Genomic DNA, 25826 nt, shown 5'->3' with positions numbered 1-25826 from the left:
ATTCGTCAGCCTATGGCTTGATTGCTCTTTCGCAACAAGTTCCAAAATCAAGCAGAAAGAAACAAAAAACTCCTCTTGGTACAAAAAGAGCCTTGCTCATGGAACTAATTCGTCACACTTTGTGTTGTTTGTAGAAGAGATCATTTCTGTTTTGAACAAGATTGGATTAAAGAATATGTACATAGTGATGGACAACGCCTCCATTCACAAAACACCAGAAGTCCTAAAAGCAATAAGGGATAGTGGACATTATGCTTTATTTTTACCCCCCCCCCTATTCGCCAATGCTGAATCCTATTGAAGAATGCTGGGCAAAAATCAAGTCAGTAGTTCGCAAAACTCCACTTGGAAAGAACGAAATGATTGCTGATAGAATTGAAGAAGCAGCAAAAACAGTTACAGCAAAAAACTGTAGAGGTTGGATTCGACATTCCCAAAGACAATTTCCAAAATGTCGCAACATGGAAAGGTTATAAATAAGGTAATAAATAAATAAAAAACTCCATTGGTTTTTTTTTCTACTGCTAATAATTTTTTTCCATTGATCCATTCAGCAATTAATTTTTCTTTGATGATGAAGAACTACCAAAAGTGGTAAATTTTTACTTAATGACACTTTAAAAAATACAAAAGACTATTTATAAAAAAAATGGTATCGAACATATTTATTTCTATACTAATTATAGTGATGTTTCAAGTGACAGGGGCGTTTTCTACTTTGAGTACTTGAGAAAATTTGGGTCAAAATCTCATCACTAATGGTTGCTGGCGTTTGTTTTGTAGTGATGGGAGTGACTGCAGGAACGCATACCCTGCCAAAGACATCAAGAATGCATGAAACCGTAGCCATATCCATTAAGAGCTTTGGGATATCGGCTACGGAACTGGGTACTTGAATTTCCCCTAATTCATACATTCCGTAGATGCCAGTGGCAGGTAAAACCATAACATAAAATGTTATGGTTCTTCCAATAATTTGTAACCCCATCACACCATCCATGTTCTGTGAATCAATTGAGTTTTTACAGAAAACACCCACACGTAAAAGATCTTTACAAATCGCAAAGTGGTTGGAATCTGGCTGAGCTGGCTTCGCCTCACCAAAACCAAGATTGTATCTCCACCTAACACCCTGTAGTCTTGTTATGGCGATGTCTGGTCTCCAGTTTAACGAACTTTGGTTCTTTTTTGATTCAACTGTCAATTCATTTGTCCACCTGAAAAAAGTTCCAGCATCTGGATCGTCGAATAACTCGCATAAAAAGGGATCAACAAAACGGGAACAAAGCTCCAATTCCTTTACTTCTTCTTGAATTGATACTCTAGGCAATTTCTTCACCAACGCCGCAATCGCTTTGAAAAATTTGTGCTCTTTTTCACCAGCTTCTAATGTCAACAAGTTGATCTCAGCTGTTTCCCTTGATATCGTTCTCGAGATCACATCTTGCAATATCTTTACCGCTTTCGTTACCAAATCAACGTCCATTGTTGGCTTCTTCAAACCATACTTTAATTCAATATGACCAATTGTTGAGTTAATTTGTTGCTCGTCAAAAAATGGTAATAAGTCAGCTGGGTATCGATTGGGTGCTAAGAGTAAGATTGAAGTTGAAGCCATGGCACAATGAATATGATCCTCAAGAGAGAGTTTCCATTTGTGAGTCAAAATTGACTGCTGAAAGTTATAAAATGCAGCTGAGACATCAAAACGATCAATAACGAGACGATCATCGGCGGATGGAAGAACAAATGAGAGACATGATGGGTTCATTAATTCTGCTTTCGAATCCAAGCTTGAACTTTCCGAGGCACTTCGTTTTCCGTATGCTTGAGATTCGTCATCACTATCTACTTCTGGCTGTGACTCTTCAGTTTCATTTGTTTGTTGCGTTGGTAGTTGAGGCATGCATTCAGAATGATGTTTACGAAAATGATTTTCTAATTGTTTCAACTCTTTGAAATGTTCAAAGCATGAAGGGCAGCCAAAGTGTTTTTCAATCTGCTGATGATCATCGTCGCTCTGTACAATGCAAACACTGCTATCCTTTGGTCGCTTAACATTTTTTGGTCGTTTTTTCGCTTTGATTTGGTGGTTCAAAAGATGATCCTGTAATTTTTGTGCGGTGCTGTAGGTGTTTAGCAAACAAAACATGTGTTGATTATAGCAACCAGTTGGGGCATTGAATTTTGTGTTTCCAACGACATTGACATGGAACGCAGAATGAAATGAAAGTTATATTTTTATTTAATATTGTAATATCTGGTATTTATATTCTTTTCATGGAGGTTTAATTAAATCCTTTTCAAGATACTTAAATTAATTATAACTGCAGATCTAGTGTGAATAAACTTTAATGTAAAGATCTGTTTCAGGTTATGCAAGTGGGCTGTTTTATAATTATTTCTTAAGTAGATTTGTTTTTCATTTATGTTGCACTGCATCAGGAGTTATATTAAAAGCTTGCATTGAGTTAAAGGAGTGGAATTAGTTATGACCGAATAATAGAGAAAAGACTGTAATAAATCTTTGTAAAGCATTCACTACTCTGATTTCTTATAAATTGAATATGAATCATGTTTAAAGTATGTTGGGATACGACAGTAACCATCATCACTTTCCCAGCTTACCCAGCTTACCCATTTGCTTAACCTGCTTAACCACTTGCTTAACCTGCTTAACCACTTGCTTAACCATTTGCTTAACCTGCTTAACCACTTGCTTAACCTGCTTAACCATTTGCTTAACCTGCTTAACCACTTGCTTAACCTGCTTAACCATTTGCTTAACCTGCTTAACCACTTGCTTAACCTGCTTAACCATTTGCTTAACCTGCTTAACCACTTGCTTAACCTGCTTAACCTGCTTAACCATTTGCTTAACCTGCTTAACCACTTGCTTAACCTGCTTACCCAGCTTACCCATTTTGCTTACCCATTATTGTTAAAAAAAAAAATATCTACTGCTTAATAAAAATTTCTATTGGTTAAGAAATATTTCTCTATTTTTATTTCCCAAAAATTCTATTTTCAAACGCAATTCACTGTATGTTTTACTATCCAGGTGGTTATCTCCATACTCAGGAACTTATCCAAGGCAACGTCAACAAAGCGCTGAAAACAATGAACGCAATGGCAATGATTGGAGTTAATCCCGCCGGCTTTGATCGCCTTCTCTCTGTTCGCTTCTATACGCAAATCGTGCGTCCGCAACTTGAATACGGCCTTGCCATCAGCATGGTGAAGTACCGCGAATTTCAAACAATTGAATCTTGTCAGAACCAGTGTCTACGTCGAATCTTTGGGGGTGGCTCCCGTTCTTCAACTCAAGTGATGCTCCATTTGGTGAACCAACCTTCAATGAAAAATCGCGTCCATATCTTACAAGCCAAGTTCATACTTCGATCTCTGAATTTACCTGATGACACCCTATTTTCTCGGTTACTACCATATCTTCGAACCTCTGCAAGCCATTCTCACTGGTACAAGCTCACTTCATCTCCTCTATGGCGAGAATGCTGTAACCAAGACATAGAACATCTCAATCGCCAAACGTTCAGAATCATCTGTCGGAAATACCTCGAGGATTTGTTTAACCAAAATTGTCAGCGTGCACGCACAAAGCTTCTGTCTGCTTGCCGCTCCCAATCAATTATTGACCCTATCCTCTGGTTACCAATGACTTCAATTGAACGTAGCCGAGTCGTACGCTGGCGCCTTGGTTGGTTACCGGGCGGTGTACCTAAGCCGTGTATTTACCATCCAACTGACATGCTCACCCGTTTTCATGCGATTCGGTGCCTACACATGCACCAACGACTACAAATGCCTTCCACCGTACCTGATCCCTTGTCCTTCCTTTTGAACAAATTACCAACCAAACGCAAGAACGGTGCCCTCAAACATCCCTCATCAACTCCCTCAGCCTGGACTGTCCGCTGGCCTACTATCTGCCAAATTCTATTCGAACTCGACTACCTCCATCATGGCACGATCCCTTCGGAAATTCCCTCTCTTGGAACCAAGCTGGTGAACTGGCTCAGCAAGAACTAACCTAGTATCCGATCATACTTTTCTTTTCTCCTCTTCCCTTCTCTGTCTTTTTTCCTTTTTGCCTATCAAAAAGGTTTTTAGCTCTCTACACATTTTTTGATCTAGCCCGGGCAATTCAATCACAAAAGTGATTATGTGCTCAAATGGGGTTTTTCTTTTTAAGAATTTTATAAATAAAAATATATTTAATCGTATGTTTTACTATTCTCTTTTATAGAAATTATTTAATGAAAACATTTTTTTTATTCTGTCTACTTTCTTTTGTTGAAAGGAGCATGAGTCTCTGTTCTATGTATTAAGTAGATTTTTCTCCCAACCATTAAAAAAGATGCGTAGTAATAATAGACTTAGGACGCTTCATATAGTTAAGTTATCATATGCTTCAACACTAAAAAATTCACTTACTTGTATTGGGGCATTTGACACACAGGCTTCATCAATGGTAACTATGTATTTAATGTGGATAAGCACAATCAGTGAAAAAGAAAAGAAAAAACTAGTCAGTAGCTATAAGTATAAAATACCGATCTCCTCATGTTATATTCATATGCTTGGGCAATCCTTTAGCTTTCTAGTAGGTTTGCTAATTGTCTCTAAGTAATAATCATAATAATGTTAATTTTAAAAAAGATGACTTCACGCGAAAGGATAGCTGTGGCCGCATTATCAGTACCAATACTGGAGGTTAGAAGCATATCATTGAACAAAACTCAGTGCAGTGGCTTATAGTTAAGTTAAATTTGAATTTGATTGGACAGAAAGACACCTGGACCCGTTTTCTTTATTTGGGCATTAGTTTGGTTTTACCCCCTTTCCTCCCAATATTGTTTAATTATTTGAAGAATGCCTCGCATTTACGACCTTTGTGCTAGAGTTCAAAACGGCTTTCGGGCCAGGCTCCAATCAATTGCGATACCAGAAACAAAGATGAATTTAGCTGTTTCTAACATTCTTTATAAGGAAGGATTTGTCTCTTCTGTCACTCGTGGTAACCACCTTGGCCCAGATCAAACTTATACCCCTACAACAAATGATAATGTGGCTACTAGACGACTTTGGCTTACATTGAAATACAAGGAAAACACACCTGTTTTATCAAAGTTTGCTGTTGTTAGTAAGCCTTCAAAGAAAGTTCATTTTACAGTAAATGAACTAAAAAATGTTGCTAATGGGAGAAGAGCACAATTTATTAAGCCACTTCAGCCTGGAGAAATTGCTATTGTAAACACAAACCGAGGCGTCTTAGAACTTCAGGAAGCTATTGAAAAGAATGTAGGCGGTGAAGTTCTTTGTCGTGCTTCATGAAAAACCCGTATCATAAATCAGAAATTGTACCATACTTGTTTAAATAAAATAGAGCTTAAATTCGGACAAAATGAGACAGGAATTTTAATTTCATTTGATGTTATATTATGTATTGTTTCAACAAGGATTGAACGATTCTTATCACTTGTCAATAACAAGAATTAAGATAAATATGAAAAAAAAACATCTATTTTTTAGACTTGTCAATGACAAGTGCATTGAAACTGTATATAAGGGCAAGATGAAACTTTCCTTTTTTTTTTCATTCACGAAAATGTCTGCTAATACTAATACTCGAAATGTTTGCATCATTACCAATGGTGACTCTTTTCTTGGCTTTGCTATAGCTTACCGTATGCTTCAAGCGCAAAAGAAACGTGAAGATAATTTTGCAGTTGAACATAAGCTGCGTGTTCTTTGCCGCAGTCGACATGGTTATGGTTTTAATCTTCTTGAAGAAATGGGAGCAGATGTGATGGAAGTCGATTACAAAGACGAGGAAAAGCTCCGCCAGGCTTTGAAGGATGTCCGTACTGTTGCTCTTATTCCAGAAAAATCCCACGATAGCCTTAAGGAAGCTGAACATATGATAAAGGTCAGTCACCACCATAAAGTTGAGTTCTTTTGTATGCACTCTATGTAAGAGGATACATGCAATTATATATTATTATCAAAGTTAACTATAGACGCATATAATAGGGTTGGTGTTGATCGTATTGAAGAACGTCAAGCTGATGAGCATCACAAGTACCACAACTTTATGAAGCTCCACAAGATTGAAAAGATGGTCAAGGAGCATTTTCATGAGAACCACTGTATTGTTCGTCATTCCAGATTTAATCAATACTTTTATTTCATGGCCCCTCAGATCGAAGGCGAAAATATGCTTGCTCTTCCTGTTAAGGAGAATGCTAAATGGGGTTGCGTTGACATCAATGATGTGACTAATGCTATATATAAGTTAGCGAGTATGGAGCATGAAGGACGCGGCAAAAAATCTAGTAAAATGAAAAAGCTTTATGAATTTACCCCTATGCACATTATGACATCCAAGGAGATAGCTCGTGAAATTGGTGTTGGATTGGGACGTGAAGGGTTGCATTTCAAAGAAATATCTGAACATCAAATGAAAGAGTATCTTCGCCGTATGAGAGATGATAAGCGATTCAAGGAACGCCCCGTTCATCACGAACAAAATTGGCGAGAAGAAATTGAAAAGTTGGAACGTGATGGTCCATGGTCTTTTCCTCTTGGTAAATACCTCCATGATCATGCCGTTGAAATGATGATGGAAGGCTGGCACTTAGCTAATGCTGGCAAGCAAGATATTTGTACTAAAGATCTAAAAGAAATTTTGAACGCCGAACCTCGCAGCGTGAAGGAATATTTTAAGAAGAATCGTGATAATTTTAAAGAGTTTAAGTAAACAGCAAGTATTCATGATTTTTGTCACTTTGGAAAATGAGCCTTTTTAAATAAAGACTTTTTTTTGTAAGATCAAGCCCTGTTTTTATATATCATCGTTACCAAAATTATTGAACGATGCCACCACTCTTACTTTATCACACAAGTTATTCTGTTTAATAACAATGTTGCTATTGAAAATACAATTGCATTGATTTCGATCAGTAGAATTTTGAAAGCAATAAAGAAACAGCTATAGTAAAAATCGAGTTAAATTTTGTTTAACATAACAATAAAAAATGAAGGCTATTTCATTTAGTTGCTTCAAATCTTTTGAGTAATGCCCCACACCAACTGGTTTCCAAAAGAAAAAAGAAAAACGTCATCAGTAAAAAAAAAAAAAAAATACTTTAGGAACCCTACAGAAAAAATATGTCGATTTTTTTTTTCTTTTATCAGCACAAATAATTATATTCTTCAAATTAAGAATAAAAGAATTCAAATGGCCTTCAAATTCAACTGGCCCGAATTCGATGCTGAATTCTATCAAGAAGCTCGTTCACAACTTGAAACAGCATTGAACAAAGGAAACAAACCAAAAAATATTGTTGATTATATTTCCGTCACTGAACTACACATGGGCACCACTGTAATTTCTAGAAAAAAACAATATTTGAAAAACCACTCCTTACTTTTCCTTTATTAATTACTAGGCACCTGAATTAGAAATATTGGAAATAGGGGAGCTCTCTACTGATAAATTCCGAGGAATATTCAAGTTAACTTATTGTGGTGATGCATACATTGTGATACAAACAAAAGTCCAGGTAAAAAGAAAATCTTCAGTTATAAAATAAATGATTAAATAAAGTATTTAGGCAAATCCAATGCATGCAAAAGAATCAGATTTACCTCGACACACTCAACCTACTGTCTTGGCTGCAAATCAACCATTGATTGTACCGATGTTATTAAGAATCAGTGATCTTAAATTAAGAGGAATTATTGTACTTGTTGTTTCAAAGACAAAGGGTATTACACTCGTCTTTAAAAATGATCCATTGGAAAGTATTCTTGTAAGCTCTACCTTTGATAGTATCACTAGCGTTCGATCATTTTTACAGCGAGAGATTGAAAATCAGTTGCGAAATCTATTTCAAGAAGATTTACCTGTAATGATACATAATCTAAGTTTACGTCATATTCAAAAAGAGCAAGAGATGCAAGCCAAAAAAGATCAAGAAGAATGGCTACAAGCCCAAAGATTAGATCTTTTGAAAAAGAATGCCCGCAAAGCCCGCTCTGTATTTTCCGATCCTGGCGTTGAACGCAACAATGCCATGGCAACAACTGCTACCACAACCATTCCAAATTCCGCTTCAATGAGCAACAATAAGCCATTTGATGTTTTATCTATGCCAGAATTTGATTCCTCTTCACCACGAACGAATACATTGCCTAATTTGCCCCTGTCATTTTCATATGGCCAAGAATTAGCCAACAACTCTTTTAGAAGGCCGAATGCTGCTTCCATGTACGGCAGCTTTAGTGATTTACATTTTATGCATGAAACAGGAAATAGAAATGCTAGAAACAGTGAATTGTTATCTACGTCACCAGAAGCAACTAATATGAAAGAATCGCCTTTTATAAACAATCAAAGTATACCAGTTACAGCAGCCAACCTATCTACGCTGAATGAACTCTACAGCAGTCGGTTTGCAGCCTTAAAGACACCACCCTATTCTGAATTTGGAGACTCACAAACAAAATTAGCAGAAGATGAATACGAAGACTACTATTATGATGAGTCTTCAGTGAACTCAATGGTGGCGGCAGAAATGTATGCAGATGATGTAGATGCTCCTTGGTATATAACTGAAGGGCCAGAACTACCACTGGTTAAACAGGAAGAAAAGAGACTAACAATGATGTCAATGGATGAAGACATTGTATTAAATCCTAGAGAAAATGCTGTTGCAGCCAAATTGGCACAACTGACAAGTATCCATCATACAATATCACCATTCACACATACAATAGAACATTTCACATACCGTTCCTTACCGCATACAGTCAAGGTTGAATTAAAGTCGAAGCCAAAGAAGAAACCAAAAAGACGTATTATTCGATTAAGTACTCAGTCATCAACAAACACATGAGAGCATTATTACTGATTATGTGTTTTCTCTTTCTCAAATGTATACCATATTTATTTATTTTACTCAATATATGCACATGTATATAAACGATTGTATCGAAATAAAGGAAATTTACTTTTTTTTATTTCAAAACAAAAGTCTTGTATCTACAAAGAGGTATCCATATCTTCTGCATTTGCTGATGATTTACTATCTATGTCTTGACCGTAGCCTAGTAGCCACCACCAGATAGCTTCATAGCAAAAAACAAATTGTCTTAGTGTCTGCACCATGCTTAGTCTTTGCTCACGGAAACGGGAAATTGTTTCTAACAAAACATCTGACTTTGTATTACAATTCGTTTGAGACAATCGATAGAGTACAGTATCAATTGCACAAAAGGCACCCGATCGACCACAACCAGCAGAACAATGAACAATCATTGGACCTACCGCTGAATCTCGTTTTGAGTACGTTTCCTGCGCTTTACTAGCCATTTGAATAATTTGCAATGTTCCTAAAGGATTATCTGGTACTCCAAAATCCATCCAGCCGGTATATTGTAAATGAGTGATAGATCGACTATCCTCTTTTTTTGAAATTGTTAATTGCCTTATAATGATCGCATCTTCTTCATTCTTATCATCTCCTAAGCTTTTCACTTTGTGTATATTCTCGCTAGTTAATGTAACCGTAGTTTGTCCGTATGTAACAGCCTCATTTAATGTCTTGGGCCAGTAACGATGGCATTTTATCTAAAGTAAAAGGGAAAAAATTAAAAAGCTTTGTCATCAACATAGTCTTCTTTTTACTTTGTTCATTTCTTCTTCTTTTGTTAACATGACCAGCACTCTAGAATCCTGTTCCCAAACAACCTGCCAAAAATCGTTAAATGTTGCAGGTAATGGGCCTTGAGTTGAAATATATTGACGATAAGGTGATGTTTTCTTGCTATTTTTCATTGCTTCTATATATTTCACGTCTATCGCTTCTGGCTTTGCATCAGATGTGCATCCTTCTCCATCAATATATTGAACATAGCTTGCATTGATGTAATCCGAACTGTGATGTTCTTTTATTTTGACTCTTGTGTATTCTAAAAAGTGATATTAGGACCTATTGTTTATTATGTATACTTTCTGTTATTTACCATATGGCCAAATGTTTGTATATCTGTTTAACGCACCCATTTCAATACCAGCAACAATACTAAAAGGAAATTCGGCAGGGTTATTTGTATGCTTAGAATGAAAATGCATGATATTTTGAAGTCTTCTTTGTTCTGTTCGTTCTAGTTTCTATGGTAACAATGATAAGCAAAAATCCAATGATAAAGCAAGAGTGATTTACCTCATAACTTTCAGCTAATAATTTTGGTCCTTGCTCTTTTACTGTATTTTGTAACCAAGTGGGTGCCTTGAAGCAATTTGCATGTTCAGAATCCATTTGACCACCAGCAACACGTAGTGGAGATCTATCTACTTGAATATGGTCATTGTCACTTGGATCAATATGACATTTAGGCGGCAATCTAATAGGAAATCGCTCTCGAATGGGCCCATGTGACAATTCCATGTTTTGACGGATGTTTGAAAAGAAAGGATTAAACGCTTGGTTGTCAAACTGCGGCATAGGCGCCGTAAATGGTCCGAGTGTGGGTGTAGCCATAGGCAAGTTATTTAAACGAAGCATAGGACGTCGACCACCACCGCCATTGAGGTTCAAAGAAAAACCAGAAGTGCCTCCGATGGTCGTAGGTGGTCCAGTTGGTATACCTCCATTCATGGGTCCAGATGTAGGACTAATTGGGTTAGATTCAATTTTTTCCACGTACTGGTCAGAAAAGGAATCAAAGCCACCTGTAGACAGTGTATCAATATTTTTTGTTTCGTCTATTTATTCTTGTTTTATTGATTTATACCTTTCAAGTAGTGTAGTCTTCCTTTGAAGCCTGATTTAATTAATTTAGTGCTTAAATAAGTACAGGCGTTATTTTCCTGCAAAAATTGTGATTGTTGATCATAAAATACGATGTGGTCGGCTGTTTGCCAGCTTCGTAATTTTTCTCTGGCCCCTTCATGAACAATGGCTTCGTAAACTTTATCCAAAGTAAATGTGGGCCGTTTTAATATTGTGTTTGGTATAGAAACATTAATAGAGCCACAAATCCTTGAATGTGAAAATTGAACAAACGAACGAACATCCAAGATGAGTAAAGAGCCTGAATTGGTCTTGGTCAGAAGCTCATTTAACTGATTAGGATCAATAGGTGCTACGGAAGGAAGCGTGCTACATTCGTTGTCTGTCATTTTTTGTTTTTGTTGAGATTGCTGCTGCTGTTGCTGTTGTAATTTTAGCCTACGATTAGCAAGTGAACCCATAGCTAAAACGGGTTTTTGCCCGCTTGAAGGGCTGCTAAGGACAGTTGGTTGGGAAGCTTGACGAGCTTGAATGGCATTCAAAAACTCTTGATGGAGTACAGGGTTAATAGGAGCAGTATAATATGGAGTACTTGCAGTTAAAGAATCATTGGTGCTATTGTTTATATTGTTAGAATTGCTGGTTGTGGACAGTGAAGTAGGTGCATTTAAAGGAGTAAAATAGGCATCATTTGCTTGGTTTCCTATATGTGTTGGGGACTCAAAAGTCAAGCTCATTTTATAAGAAAGTAAAAAAAAAAAAAAAGAAAAAAAAAAAACGAAATTTCCTTTTTTTTAAGGCCCAGACTCTTTTTGTGTGCAACCTAAAATGTCGTCATAGACTTACTATTTATGGAAGTAAACAAATTGATTTCTTTCTCATCTGCAACTTTTTAGTCTATTGAATCTTCATGAATGACACTATAAAAATACCGCTAATACCTTTAATTAGTTAACAGCCTTTAGAAAACTCAAACCTAAAGTCAATCCAGCAAATTAGCTGAGCCAATAATTCCCCATTAATTCAATCCCCCCTTTTCTGATTATTTTTTGTTCTGTTGCACAATGATGGAATTTTTTGTGAAATATACGGTCAAACAAATCTTTGTTATTGCCAACAAGGGAAGGTATCACATATTCTTTGAACATCGCTATTTTACAAAATTCGCTGGTTGAATAAGCAAAAAAAAAATCTCATCGCTTGTCCTTCCTCCTTTTCATTAGGTTGCTCTTTGCTTTGTGATACCAGCAACGACGAGCTAAGATTAGGAAATTCAAAATCGAGGATTTATAGACCACACAGTTGCCGGAGTGGAAGGTGAAGATGTGATAGTTGCTTGCTCCTGTGCTTTTGATTCGATTTCTTTCCTAACCTTTATTTACAAAATATAAGCAACAAAGAGTAACCAAGGCACTTTCAAGACTTGAAGAAATAAGTCTTAGAGAGTCTGTTATATATTAAGATTGAAAATAAAGCACGACGAAAAAAGCCTTTTACCGCCTCATCTTCATCTTCCAATACGGCAACTGTGTAATTAATAGGAATGAATGGAATAAAATTTAAAAATACTGCTTTATTTCATTTGTTTGTTCTCTGTAAGCTGTAATGTAAGCCACAGTTGATAATAAACTACTTGAATTATTCGTGCAAATAAGATAGGATAAGGATAATAGCAATAATGAGTACATGTAATAAAAGAAAATCAATTAGCAGAAATAGATAATATACCAATAACATGAAACTTACCAAAAACTCAAAACCTACATTCAATGATAAAAAGTACAACAACTGAATGTTAATAAACAAAGTATTAAGTTAATCAAGTTCAAACCTGCCAAAGTGCACCTAAGGCAACACAGCGATGACTACGTTGGAAATTTACAGGGTTCTAGGTAAACACATCGTGCTTCAGTCTCTTTAGATCTTCTTCTAGTCGGGCCTCTCCTTTCAGCTCCAGCATGCTGAAACCTCGCTGGTATTTCACCATTTAAGCGAAGGGCTGTGAACAATATGAACCATATTTAGGCATGTTGCCAAACCCCGATTCCATAAACGTTCACCTGAAATATTTTGTACAGTCGCTGTAATTTTGATTTGTACATCGAAGGAACAAAAAAAAAAGTAGGTCAGCAAACAATTTTGATAATCATTGATTAGAGTATTTGATTAGCTAAGTAAACCATGACAAATCACCTCAGGACTATTTTGTCTTTAATTCGACCATGGATTCGGTATTCTCTTGAAGATTGTCAGACTACAATATCCATCAGAGGGACAACACTGACTTGTCCGAAACTCATCCATCAAATACACTAAAAGTCCATGTTTCTTCAGCAGCCTTCTGAATCTGACGCCTCTCACAGGTTGTTGACACCGGATATCTGGAGCAGAATAGTTACTTATAGCAAAAACAGCATCGTTTCCAAACTTACTTTTCAATTTGGCGGCCATATCCTTGTTAGCTTTTTGTCTTCTAATATACTTGGACAGCTTCAACTTTCGATGCAAGAGATGAGTAGTTGAATGATTAGTTGTAGTTTCAGTATAATGTCTTTGTAACAATTCAGTAACCAATGCACGATTTCTAAGGTATTCTTCAAAAATTTGTAGATTCAAAGATTGAGAGTTTACAAGAGTATCTTTAGCATTTTATACCTCTTGTGGTTTAATGACTTTACAGACCCAACGATACTTCTTTGCTTTTTCCATCTGATCTTGACAAGACTTGGTGTATCTATATGTGCTTGGTGCATCAGCAGTAGAGTTTTCATGTACATAGTACAAAAAGTCTCGCCTTCCAGAGTCAATAATAACACAGCGACCAGTAATTTCTCCATGTTATCGAGCATGAAGATCTGTTATACAAGACACTGGTTTTACAGAAGTATTTTGAGCAATGTATCGATGCTTTCTATTCTGTCTTTTTAAATACTGTGACACCCACATCACCTGTTTGTATTCTTCCACGAAATCAAAATACATCAAGTTCTTGAGGTTTCAAAGCTGCAGAACTCACACTAATTATTTTGGCCCAGAGGTTCGTTTTATTAACACTATTAGTCCACCAACGATCAAGAATATTTCGACAGAGGATCTTACTATCACTCATTTTATTTTTACTTTTCTTCAAAAAATCCTAATCTCTCTTTATCACAATACGAAATAGAACAATGGTGAATCTGAAGGATCAAAGCTGAATCATATCATAACAGATCTGATTTTAAATAGTACAAGTAAAGCCTAAATAAAGATGAATTTGACTTTGTATCAAAAAATGAAGTTGATTGTTTATTGAAACTTGGTCTTTTTTGAAAGCTTGGTGTATCCCCTCACTCAATATTTGATAACAGGGCTTCTTTTCTTTTTTTTTTTTACCCCCTCAACCGGAAAGGCATAACTGTAGGAATTGGTAACCGAGAGATCAAAAGAAAAATAGGCTTGAGAAGGGAAAGTTGATTATACACATGTGAGGATATTAAAAATTTATAGCAGAAAGTTGCATGTTCGGCTCAAGAATGCACACGAGGATAATTTTGAAGCAGCTACAGTATGCATCTTGATGTATGGTAAGCAAAATGGAAAACGTATTGGTTGTCATTGGATTAATCTATATTTTAGGTTTGTGTTATCAATTCTAGATTATATCATACATCGATGGATTCTACTGTATGAGTGGTTTATCTCTTATTCGATATATAAACCACTAAGTGATGTCTTTGAGACATTACAAGAAAAAAAAAAAAAAAAAAAAAAAAAAAAAAAAAAAGTCTTTCTATCCAGTTTTCAAGTATAGTTTTGTCTTTTTCATAAAGGAAAGAAAAAAAGATAGAAAATGGAGCTTACAACACAAATGATCAAGAAAAGTAATCAGTTTCGATGCAAGTGTTTATGCTTATTACTATGGTCTATGTATGATTTTATTTCTATTGAACACTTTATAAAACAAGTGTAATATGTACGATTACATTTAAAAATAATACCAACTATGAATAAACTGTATGCTTTTATACACAATCTTTTATTGTTGATAAATAAATCCTTATTTCTCTCACTTATAAAATGAATTGAGAAAGTTAATCCAAGCTATTCTTTCTCATCCTTCCATAGTCTAACTAGACTAAACTTGTTTGAAATCAACTTTAACCTTCCTTCATCTTACTTTTCAGTATCGTAGTTTTCTACAGCATTCTATCACCCAACAACTAGCATCTGGATGAAGGCTTTCATATGATTATAGCTTTCGATTGAATCAAGTGAAGTTGATCTAATCCAGCTTTTGAGGACAGATAGGCACTTTTAATTACTGAATCCGGACGATTAAACTATAAAAAAGCTTGTTATCAAGTTTAGACCAAGGTATCTATAGATCCTCTTTACTATTAGTCCTTGAAAACAAATTGGGTTTTATATGTGCTATGATTTCTACATTATTTTTTTTAATCTTTTTAATCATAAGCTTTTTTTTTTTTCAAGAGTTTTTTGCACGACATTTCTGTCATAAACAAGCGATACCGCTGACAATCAATTTCCCTTTATAGTAATAGGATAGACTCCCCCCTTCTCTTATCCTCCAAAAGAATTCCAAGCGAACTCCCCCCCCCCTTTTTTTTTCAGTGTTCATTTAATAATAGAATAGATTTTGCAGAAATGATTTCAAAGAGGATGACTTTCTTTTTACTTGATTCCCTTCATCTATGCAGTACACTTTTATAGTGAATTTTTATATTCCGAAAGAAAAATCATCCCACTTGAATGCGTTCTGTAAGTTGTTCCGAAAAGAAGATGATATAAAACACTTTTTTTTTTAATTCTCTTTTTCTCTTTATTTTGTATTTAAAGGAGGAATGAACGCGACGATCCCAATGGACCAAGCGAGTTGGTTAGAACATCAGTGGCAAGAACTCTATCGGGACCGCAACCCTTTACTTGTCACTGGCATCCTTGCGTTTACGATGCATGAACTTGTTTATTTTGGTAGATTCATTCCATTCTTGATCTGTGACTTTATACCTTATTTCAAACAATACAAGATTCAACAAAACAAAGTGAATACATCGGCTGATTATTGGAAGTGTACAAAACAAGTCTTGTATCAACATTTTCTATTTGAAGGACCTCTTATTTTCTTGTTTCATCCAATGGCATCCTTGTTGGGTATGAATACCGATTGTCCTTTTCCTGAATGGTAAGTGTATATAAAAGAAAGAAAGAGGAAGAGGAAGAGAGCTAAAAGATGATGGTTTTTAAAAAAGGAAATATATTTTACCTCAAGTAGCCATCTTTTTTGTATTTGAAGACGCTTACCACTATGCTGTTCACAGATTGATGCATTGGCCACCCCTTTATAAACGAATTCACAAAGTTCATCATGAATACGCATCCCCCTTTGGTATCGCTGCAGAGTATGCTCATCCACTGGAGACGTCGATCCTTGGCTTTGGCACGATCGGTGGGCCACTGATCTATCATGCTGTTGAGAAATACGTGTTTCATTCAGACCGTCATTGGCAGCTTCACCTGTTCACGATGCTCTTTTGGATTGTGTGCCGTTTGTGCCAAGCAATTGATTGTCATTCTGGTTATGATTTCCCTTGGTCCCTTCGTCATTTTATTCCCTTTTGGGCTGGTGCAGACCATCATGATTATCATCATATGGCTTTTGTGGGTAATTATGCTTCCTCATTTCGATGGTGGGATTATATCTTTGGCACAGATGTCAAATATCGTGCTTATCGTAAAAAGCAAGCAGAACAAAAGCGATTGGATCAAAAGAAAAAGTTATAAAAAAAAAGGGGGAAGGATGCCTGTGGATACTGAATACAGGTTCATTTGTTCTTCATTTAATTGCATTTATTCATTACTTTTCTATATTCTATAATAACTAGTTTTCTTTTTTTTACTGTTCAATGTTTTTTTTTTTTTTATTTTTTTTTATTATTAGTATTCTTATTTCAAATAAATTATTAGAAAAAACGGTACAGTGTGAGTATAGATTGTTGATGCAAATTAAATAGGATTAAAGCGGTCAATTCTTCTTGAGGAATGACTACTGCTAGAACTGTTTTCTGATCCTGTTATTCTCGGTGGAAAGAGGTTTTTATCTTTTACAAAGTTAGTCATCAAAATGGATTCATTTATAAATGATATGGATGCGGTAGAAGTCTCCTTGCTTTGAGACGCATAAGGTCTTGGGGCCAGTGAGGTTGGAAAAGGTGATGAATAAGGTTGTTCTTCTGTTGGAGGTTGTCTTTGAGAAAGAATGGCTAATTCAGCTGGTGTGATGTTGGCATCTTTCGATCCATCTTTTATATTTTCGATATCTGAATCCATTATTTTATTATGTTCTCTAAAAGTGCCAGCTATTATTTGATTATTTAAATCACTATTGTCGTCATTGAATCCGTTTTGGCCTGCAGAACGACTCAATTCCTAAATGAAACGTTAGCTTTGAATATCCTTCTTTTTTGGACTTACTTTATGACAACTTTCACATATCAATGCATTTGATTCTGCTTTCATCACACTATCATTACGAAGAGCTTCAATTAACAAGGTGGATTCAATAAGTTGAAAATAAACTGTAAAGGCCTATATAAAATACTAAATTTAGTAAGATGCAAAAAAAGAACAGATTGTGCACAAAAGTTATTTACGTCCGATTCAGTGCCAAGAAACACTGTAACCTTGAGTAAATTCATAATCAAGTTAACCACAAATGTAAATGCAAAACACAACAAGGATTTTCTTGCGATTTTCTCAATCAGTTGACTGTGAGGACTGGATAATGTCTTGGAATGATTGATATGAACAAAAAGCCTATGTTTATATGCTTTTCATTAACGTGTGGGTGTGTTTTGTGAGATGTCACTGTCATTTACCTTCGAATAAACATACCGCTAAGGAACAGATTGGCTAATGCATCACTAACAAAGTTCAAGATAATAACACCTTTTCCCCTTTTTATTACATGTTGGTTAAACCATCCTGTTTCTTTACATCATCCACTTACCATATGGCCCAACAAGTTGCACCGTTATTAGGTGATTGTGCCATGATTGTTTGTTGAATAGAAATAAAGGCAAGTTCATAAGGCCAATCAGCAAATCTTAAGCCTATTAATAAAACACCAATGGCTTTGATCCAGCGTGAGTATCGATCGAGTTCTAATATGATCAAGCGCATAAACATGACGATATAAAATAAAATGTAAGCTTAAATAAACAGGTCAGTGATCATAAAGAAATCTTTTTCTTTCTTTCTTTTTTTTTTTTTTTTTACTGATGTGCCAAAAACTAGACAATAAATAGTTAAAAATGGGTTGATAGACAAAAGAAACTTACGAAACCAACAAGGGAAAATAGGCACAGGTAGAGATCTCGAATAAAGGAATGATGCCATACAAGAATCTGTGAACGCACAAGACGATCACTTGGGCCATGTTCACTAAATGACTTTAAGGGGTAAGGTTTAGTTTGGATGATTTAACCAGTATCCTTTTCTTACATTTTTCCTCTTGTTTTTGAATACTGTCTGTAGCAAACAAAGAAGTTTCTTATGCTCACTAGTACAGCTATCCACATCCCAATGAGATTAATTCTTAATACAACCCTTTGTCCGTAAGGTGACAATTGTATCATACGAGATATTAACAAATAGATATGAATCAGTATCGATCAAAACAATATTAAAAAAATAATTATATCAAAAAACACATGAATTCAAAGAAGAAAAAAAGAAAACAAGTACTCATGAGAAGCGCAAGATTTTTTTTTATTGCAAGTGCTATTTTATACGGAAGGTTTCATTGCCTCATTTGGTGTTACACTAACAATATCACACAAAAAGGAACAACCCGGAGATGCTAGAGTTCCTTTTATTCCAGTCTTATTCCTTTAATTTTCAGTATTTTTTCTTTATTTGCAAATCAGAAGAATATAGTTTACATTGTCTCTATTTTCTCTTCTTATTCCAACCAACTCTACCTTTTCTATCGTCCTCTATTCTCTTTACCCACGCGTCATAATTCCAATGCAGCGGATATTTAATTGAAAACAGTACCTTTCAATAAACTCACATGCCGTTGAGAAAAAAAAAAAAAGATTATTTATTCTGTTGTTGTATTCAACAAAAAGGTAGAGTGGTTGATTCAATAGATCATAAAGTCAATCATTCTTGTATCTATTCATCCCTTTAATAAACTTGAATACACACCTTTTTTCTTCTTCTTTGTCTTTACATCTTATGACACATTCTTTTTCATTGGCTATATTTCATTTAACGACCTCCTGTGTGAAGTAAGAGCTAAAAAGTACCAAATGAAGTTGGCATTGATTATTAGCATCTCACTGTTTATGAACAACAGAGAGATGCTGTTCAATTGTATTTTGTTATCAAATGTACAAAAAGATAAGAGACTTGATTATTAAATAATGACATCAGTTAATTTGGAGAGGCTGTGAAAGGGTATATTCTTTTCAATTATAGTCATGGATATTGAATAGAAATAAAGCATGTTTGACATGATTTAGTAACCTGTGTTTTAATCAAGTTGTTTGGTATAATTTAAAGTAAAGATAATCTTTTTGTTCACTTAACCATGTATTGTCTAATATTTAACTATCCTAAAATGACATATCCAAAAAAGAAAGAGTATTTTTTTTTATATATTTTTCTCAACTATTTTGTTGAATGCAAAAAGCGGGTAGACGTTGGAAAGAAACAGTTCACAATGGCAAAATAAAAGAAAAAGGAGAATGCTGATCAGTCGTACGAAATAAGGGCGTACCCTTTAAAGTTTTGGATGAATGAAATTGGATAAATAAAATCGAGTGGACATAGAATTAGAAACAATGATAAAGTGTATCTTGTAGCTTAATTATAAAATATTGAAAGAGAGAGAGAGAGCCTATTCTCCAAATAAAGTAACCTGATTTTATTTATAACAGGTGCCACATGTAAAACAAATCAGAATTTCAAAACTATTTCACAATAAAATTGTCTTACAATCCAATCCTTGTACAATTGAATAATAGCTAAAAGAAATTGATAGAAAACTAAATTTATCATCCTTTCTTTGATTTTCAAGATCTATACTTTAACACATTAAAAGAGAGAAAGAAAATGCTTTGACCAAGTTGTCAAAATGATGATCCTTTGCTTATATAAGGTGGGTTGAGAATAAAAAAAAAAAGTGTACATGTTTCTTTATTAAAATAGAAAAAGCATTCACTCTGTCTTTTTCTTAAATCAAATAAACAGAAAGAAGAAGATTCGAATGATGTATATCAGAATCGCATAGTAGGAAGAGACCTTATTTGAACCCACATTTACTTGTATACAATTGAGTAATGGCATACTCTTGTAACATTCCCTAAAACAAAACGGTGTAGGTGTTCATAATCCTATCGAATCCTTTTAAAAGCAAAAACGATAAAGGATAAATAGAATCAGGTGTCAGTGATAAGCCTAGCTTGCATGTAATCCTTCTTTTTGATAAAAGCATCATTTAATATTGACTAAATATGTCAAACATATAGAATCATATCGGATAAACATTTAGACTGTACTTTTTTTTGTTTAAAAAAAATTAAATTCTTTTTATTTTACTTTTGAATAAGCATGTCTTTTATCTGACATGTATTCTTAATGTACTGTTTTTATATATAAAAGCCACGATCTATGCCTCAAGTAGATTGGATGAAAGATGATTTTTGACTTATTTCAACTGGATAAACATGTTTGTGTAACATATGTTTAGTATGATCGATTCACATTTAATTTATTGATTTGAATGACTTGGTTTGATTTGGTTTTAATAAATCTTTGATACAAAGAACAAGATTATTTATCTAAACTCATTGTTTCTTTGTTCTTAAACTGGCTTATGCAAACCAAAAAAAAAAAAACTAAGCTTTTAATAATTCTATTTTGCAATAGATTAATAGACAATTAAACGGATTCAGATAGATTATTTGTAACAAAACTTTAATAATTAAACAAGTTAGGATTTACTTGTTGAAATGAATTCAGTAAACATGTAAAAGAAAGGGATCGATGAATCCAATTAGAATCAATTGAGTTTTAAATTTCAATTGTACTTTCTTTTTTCGTAAATCGATTGAAATCAATAGGAAAATCTTGAGCTATCAAACCTTGGAGATGGTTCAGACAGGTTGATGCTATGTTTAAATTTGTTTATTAAATCCAAAGAGGATATACAACTTGTTTTTTAAATATAAACAAGAAAATGTGTTAAAAAGTAGTCTAGCTATTATAAAAAAGGTCAAATCAACTTATTTCTATCTACTATTCATTAAACATAAAATAGACAGAGTAGATTCAAATAGCAAGTGAAATTGAGAAAAAAGCCATTTGTGATTTGATGTGATTAAATACTTTGTTCATCGTCATTTCGATTGACTTTAATCGAATCTATTCTTTTCTTTCTGATTTTAAAGATATGGATTCAAGCAGAATGAAAAGTAAAAGCTAAATAAGTTGAGCCAAGAAGCCTTTGGTATTGTACAGCGTTAAAAATCAAATAATTAATTTATATCAACAGCATTCATTCAATGAACCCTTTGTTCATATTTCTTAAAAAGTCATCCTTTGTTAAGCACTCTATTCTCAACTAGTACGTCAGTTTAGTCTGACATTTATGTGTGTGTGTTTGTGACCTAATAATGAACGTGATTTTTTTTTTTTCTTTGCAAGACACATTTAAATTCCTAAAGTAGATCAATGGACCGTTTGCTTGTGTGACAAGAATGGATAAATATTGTCCGAATCTCTCAGCAAAATGTGGGGAGAATCAATGGGATTGTATCAAAAATAAAATGAATTTTATTGGTTATCATATTGGATCACTAAAATAGCATTTGTAAGCCAGAATATATGAAACGAGAGAATGAATTGCATTCAGTGAACAAAACACATCACAGTCAGTACCCTAGTTTTATTTCTTTATGCTTGAATTAGATGAACAGTTGGATGAGTGAGATGAAGAGTGGTTGAGCTTTAAAAGGCTTATCTTATCTTGTTACTGTTTAATTTGTATCAACTAAAATCTTAGCGGAGACAAAAGAGATGAAGAAGAAAACAAGCTGCTTCTTTTTCGTTTTCTTTTCTTTACTTTTCGAATCAAAAAGCCCATTGATGATCCAAGTGATGAACATGATGTATTGGGAAAAAATGAGGTTCAAAGAGTGTGGGAAAAAGTGACTGTTTGACATATTCTGCATCTTTTTGTGACACAAATCTTGTAAACTTTAATCTAATCTTGGAACTGACAATGATTTATATTTTTTTCATTTCCGTATTTGGCCGTACTCTTATTTCATTCAATACGAGAATCAAGACCTTTTTTTGAAGGTTGCTTATTGATCTTTGGATTTTAAAGTAAATAGAATAAATGATAGTATCGAATTGACTAGAATCAAGGCTTATAAACTAAACTTTACCTTACTTTTTTTCTTACCGAAACCATCCTTCTGTGCTTCAAATCATTAAACATCAGCATTTTCTCCTTTCCGAGTTTCGCTTGTCAATTTCCAAAAAAAAATTTTTTTGAATAGGGAAAAATATATTTAAAGGGTCCAATCGTTTAAGAAAAATATGATCTGACCTTTTTTTTTCTTTGTAATTTTTTTATATAAAAAAAAAAGAACATCAACTGTTTTTTTTTTCTATACTTAATTGGCCCCCCTCTCCTTCCCTTATTTTTGAATTTCCAACAAATTTTGATTTAAATTAATAAAAACATGGCCATGCACGAGATCGAGAAGCATAATTCCCCTCCATCCCCCAACCGTAGCTATGCTGAAAGCTTTAAAATCGAGGAAACAGCAATTGATAACTTTGGAGCTGAAGAAGATAACAATTCAATTGTTAATGAGTTTGGCCATGGAAATGGTAACTTTATGACAGCCTTCTTTAATGTTACTTGTATTGTTGCTGGTACTGGTACCTTGGGTCTTCCTCGTAAGTTTTTTTTTTTTGTGTCATTTCTACAACATCATTAATTTACATTTCAAACAGACGCTTTTGCACTTGGTGGTTGGCTCGGTATCCTTATCATGATGTTGGCTTACTTTATGTCTGTCTATAACGGCATCATTTTAATTCGTTGCTTATATCATAAGCCTGGTCAACGTCTCCATGACTACAAAGAAGTCGGAACTGCTGCATTCGGTTGGGCAGGTTATATCGTTGCCTCCGTACTTCACTTTCTCAACTTGTTTGGTTGTCCTGCTCTTTATTTAGTCTTGGCTGCTAGTAACTTGAACTATTTGCTTCGTGATACAGTAAGTCTCTATCTTTCAAATCATCTCGTTAAACTAATCATTTTTTAAAGAGTGCCGCCTTGAACTCTACCACATGGACATGTATCGTCGGCGCTGTCTTGCTGATTCCCTCCTTGGTCGCCAAAACTTTAAAAGAAGTCACTATCCTTTCCGCCACGGGTGCTATCTGTACTATGATTGCCGTTTTTGTTGTTGTCATCCAAGGTCCCATGGATCGTATTGCACACCCCGAAAGAGCTGTTATTACTGACTCTGTCATCTGGACCGGTTTTCCTTCTTCTTTGGCTACTATTGCCTTCTCTTATGGTGGTATCAACACCTATCCTCACGTAGAACATGCTTTGAAGAAGCCTCACCAGTGGAAGTGGGCCGTCTTTGCTGGTATGAGTGCCTGTACCGCTCTTTACTTGTTGACTGCCATTCCTGGTTACTGGTCTTATGGTCGTAATACAGTATCTCCTATCTATAACGCTCTCCCTGATGGTGCCGGAAGAATGGTTGCTGTGATTGTGATGACTATTCACGTTATCCTTGCTATTCCTATCTACACCACCTCTTTCTCACTCGAGATGGAGAAGTGGACCAATGCCACTGATGAAAGACTCGGTAAAGTCAAGGCTTGGCTTGCCCGTGCCTTGATTCGTACTATTTGTATGGCTATCTTGGTTATCCTGGCCATCTTTGTGCCCTACTTTGATGACTTTATGAGTCTTATTGGTGCCTTGGCAAACTGTGGTTTGGTCTTCTTGTTGCCTGTACTTTGTTACTTGAAATTGACGGGTGTTCGCAATAAGCCTATTTACGAATTAGCATTCTGTGCTCTTACTCTTCTGTTGGGTGTAGTGGGTTGTATTTTCGGTACAATCGATGCCGTCAAAGCTCTTGTTAATGATTTCAACAAATAGTTTTTACCCATCCATTCTATTATCACACATTTCTTCATTTTATTAGACCTATACATTATTCTTTTTCTTTTATAATTCCCTTGCTCTCTTCGTTCCATACTGTAAATATACTTAGAAGAAGAGTATCTGATGTTATAGTTTCGATGATAAATACGCATAGAACAATATAAATAAAAATATCGCATCTAAATTACAATCATCCTTATCCGTTTTATGAATAACCTATCAGAATTGAGCAAGCCCTTATATTTTGTCATCATCCTTCTTACTCTCAGCAAGTCATGAGGACATCTATCGTCTTGTACTCATTTTCCTTTTCTACGTATATCATTTTAGTTAGCACCTTAAAAGCCCTATTCGTTCACAGTCCTTTCCACTTTACCCTTCCATCTCTCTTTCATGTGATGACCGGCATGATTCCGCCCCCCCTCCCATTGTTTTACAAGTTTTTCCTGCTAAAAAAAGGAACATGGTTGCTTGAGCTGTCCTGATGAATCTATCTACTTTATAGACCAAAATTTAAATTGGCTTCATGATTTGTTCTTTGCTTTTTTGTAATCGTTAAAAATAAATATAATGTCAAAAGATTCAAAAAGCTTTATAGAAACATAGGAAATACCAGGTAATTAGAAAGTGATTGAGTAAATGGGAAGATAGGATGGATTTGTGCGACACTATCTTTTCACTTTATGTGTAAACAATAGAAACTTCTGCATTAATTATTCTGTTTTATGCAAATTAAAGAATTAGGATAAATCCTATGATTAGTAATTCAAAATGTTTTAATCTTAAATCGGTTTAAATCATTCAAGAATACCACATACGTTTAAGTAGGTTGTATGTACTCAAAGAATACCATTTAGTATTCTGTAATCAAACTTGATACTCTTTAGATAAAAATAGTGTGTTTCTATTCATATAAAAGTAAGAGCAAGTATCAGTAATGTGAATTAAAATTAAGCTTTAGAAGGGATCGTCCTCACATTTGTATTTTGTGAAATTGAGATGGACATTATATCACAAAAGACATTTAATAAACAAGATTTATAAATAAACATCAGCTTGCTTATATCAAACTACATATGAGCATGATCCCTAATACTTTTTATGGGAACATTAGGATTACACAACAGGTGTGATTGTAAAGAGTACAAGGTATTTATATATGCCATATGATCAGTAATAACCAACGCACATGAGACATAACATGAAAGAAATAAGGGAAGCAAACAAGATCTTAAGGATCATGAATAGAAATGAAGGCTTATACAATAAAGATGATGAGGAACAGATAAACAACTTAAGAAGGTACAAAAGGATACTTTCAAATTAGGGAGTAAGCACATGAATTATTAATTTGACAAGTTTCTTTTAAAAAGTAAAAAATGAGATTTGGAATCTAATCTTTTTCTTTCTTATTTTAAAAATGCAACTCATTACTCTTTTACCAGCTACTTGTGAATTATGTGGCAATTGGCTTCCAACTCACTCTGTAAATAAAGACATTATAAATATGCTCAAGGGTCTAATATTTTATTAGTCTTCATGCCCTAGGAATGGTATTCATCCTTCGCAGTGGAGTCTAGAAACTAATACTGAATATGATGAATGGTTATCAGTCAATGATAAAGAAGAGCTTCTCTCTGCAGTTTACGATAAACATGATTCTATACCTATTAACAGCCTATCGACTTGATTTCTTAGGAAATTTATATACCATTTTGCTTAATAAAAACAAATATTCCGTTTTTTTTTTTTTTTTTTTTTTTTTTTTTTTTTTTTTTTACTAAACATATCTC

The 25826-nt window shown here is 34.5% G+C and overlaps 12 protein-coding genes across 12 annotated transcripts; 7 read left to right on the top strand and 5 right to left on the bottom strand.

Annotated features, from left to right (window-relative positions):
• Nucleotides 1-676: 676 nt before the first annotated feature.
• Nucleotides 677-1906, bottom strand: RO3G_07595 (uncharacterized protein; the record flags this gene model as incomplete). Its single annotated transcript, XM_067662185.1, has 1 exon — nt 677-1906. One exon carries the CDS (start codon nt 1904-1906, stop codon nt 677-679), a length of 1230 nt encoding a protein of 409 aa, XP_067518286.1.
• Nucleotides 1907-2485: 579 nt separating this feature from the next.
• Nucleotides 2486-2923, bottom strand: RO3G_07594 (uncharacterized protein; the record flags this gene model as incomplete). Its single annotated transcript, XM_067662184.1, has 2 exons — nt 2486-2514; nt 2629-2923. The coding sequence occupies 2 exons, from the start codon at nt 2921-2923 to the stop codon at nt 2486-2488; spliced, it is 324 nt and encodes a 107-aa protein (XP_067518285.1).
• An 899-nt stretch (nt 2924-3822) lies between these two features.
• RO3G_07593 (uncharacterized protein) lies at nt 3823-4050 on the top strand (the record flags this gene model as incomplete). Its single annotated transcript, XM_067662183.1, has 1 exon — nt 3823-4050. One exon carries the CDS (start codon nt 3823-3825, stop codon nt 4048-4050), a length of 228 nt encoding a protein of 75 aa, XP_067518284.1.
• A 927-nt stretch (nt 4051-4977) lies between these two features.
• RO3G_07592 (mitochondrial 37S ribosomal uS8m domain-containing protein) lies at nt 4978-5355 on the top strand (the record flags this gene model as incomplete). The annotated part of the gene is made up of 1 exon (XM_067662182.1): nt 4978-5355. One exon carries the CDS (start codon nt 4978-4980, stop codon nt 5353-5355), a length of 378 nt encoding a protein of 125 aa, XP_067518283.1.
• A 355-nt stretch (nt 5356-5710) lies between these two features.
• Nucleotides 5711-6781, top strand: RO3G_07591 (uncharacterized protein; the record flags this gene model as incomplete). The annotated part of the gene is made up of 2 exons (XM_067662181.1): nt 5711-5994; nt 6055-6781. 2 exons carry the CDS (start codon nt 5711-5713, stop codon nt 6779-6781), a joined length of 1011 nt encoding a protein of 336 aa, XP_067518282.1.
• A 480-nt stretch (nt 6782-7261) lies between these two features.
• RO3G_07590 (uncharacterized protein) lies at nt 7262-8921 on the top strand (the record flags this gene model as incomplete). Its single annotated transcript, XM_067662180.1, has 3 exons — nt 7262-7408; nt 7473-7586; nt 7638-8921. The coding sequence occupies 3 exons, from the start codon at nt 7262-7264 to the stop codon at nt 8919-8921; spliced, it is 1545 nt and encodes a 514-aa protein (XP_067518281.1).
• Nucleotides 8922-9691: 770 nt separating this feature from the next.
• RO3G_07589 (uncharacterized protein) lies at nt 9692-11557 on the bottom strand (the record flags this gene model as incomplete). The annotated part of the gene is made up of 4 exons (XM_067662179.1): nt 9692-9996; nt 10051-10198; nt 10251-10759; nt 10822-11557. The coding sequence occupies 4 exons, from the start codon at nt 11555-11557 to the stop codon at nt 9692-9694; spliced, it is 1698 nt and encodes a 565-aa protein (XP_067518280.1).
• Nucleotides 11558-13031: 1474 nt separating this feature from the next.
• Nucleotides 13032-13929, bottom strand: RO3G_07588 (uncharacterized protein; the record flags this gene model as incomplete). Its single annotated transcript, XM_067662178.1, has 3 exons — nt 13032-13201; nt 13253-13414; nt 13920-13929. 3 exons carry the CDS (start codon nt 13927-13929, stop codon nt 13032-13034), a joined length of 342 nt encoding a protein of 113 aa, XP_067518279.1.
• Nucleotides 13930-15682: 1753 nt separating this feature from the next.
• On the top strand, nt 15683-16604 carry RO3G_07587 (uncharacterized protein; the record flags this gene model as incomplete). Its single annotated transcript, XM_067662177.1, has 2 exons — nt 15683-15974; nt 16096-16604. 2 exons carry the CDS (start codon nt 15683-15685, stop codon nt 16602-16604), a joined length of 801 nt encoding a protein of 266 aa, XP_067518278.1.
• A 657-nt stretch (nt 16605-17261) lies between these two features.
• Nucleotides 17262-18008, bottom strand: RO3G_07586 (uncharacterized protein; the record flags this gene model as incomplete). Its single annotated transcript, XM_067662176.1, has 4 exons — nt 17262-17408; nt 17474-17636; nt 17699-17743; nt 17830-18008. The coding sequence occupies 4 exons, from the start codon at nt 18006-18008 to the stop codon at nt 17262-17264; spliced, it is 534 nt and encodes a 177-aa protein (XP_067518277.1).
• Nucleotides 18009-22579: 4571 nt separating this feature from the next.
• Nucleotides 22580-24027, top strand: RO3G_07585 (uncharacterized protein; the record flags this gene model as incomplete). The annotated part of the gene is made up of 3 exons (XM_067662175.1): nt 22580-22799; nt 22857-23122; nt 23173-24027. 3 exons carry the CDS (start codon nt 22580-22582, stop codon nt 24025-24027), a joined length of 1341 nt encoding a protein of 446 aa, XP_067518276.1.
• Nucleotides 24028-25453: 1426 nt separating this feature from the next.
• On the top strand, nt 25454-25723 carry RO3G_07584 (uncharacterized protein; the record flags this gene model as incomplete). The annotated part of the gene is made up of 2 exons (XM_067662174.1): nt 25454-25519; nt 25568-25723. The coding sequence occupies 2 exons, from the start codon at nt 25454-25456 to the stop codon at nt 25721-25723; spliced, it is 222 nt and encodes a 73-aa protein (XP_067518275.1).
• Between the last annotated feature and the right edge of the window lie 103 nt (nt 25724-25826).

The sequence above is a fragment of the Rhizopus delemar genome, genomic scaffold (assembly GCF_000149305.1).
Source record: "Rhizopus delemar RA 99-880 supercont3.5 genomic scaffold, whole genome shotgun sequence".
NCBI lineage: Eukaryota > Fungi > Mucoromycota > Mucoromycetes > Mucorales > Rhizopodaceae > Rhizopus > Rhizopus delemar.
The sequence above is the reverse complement of the archived record's forward strand: the minus strand, read 5'-3'. Positions and strand labels throughout refer to the sequence as shown.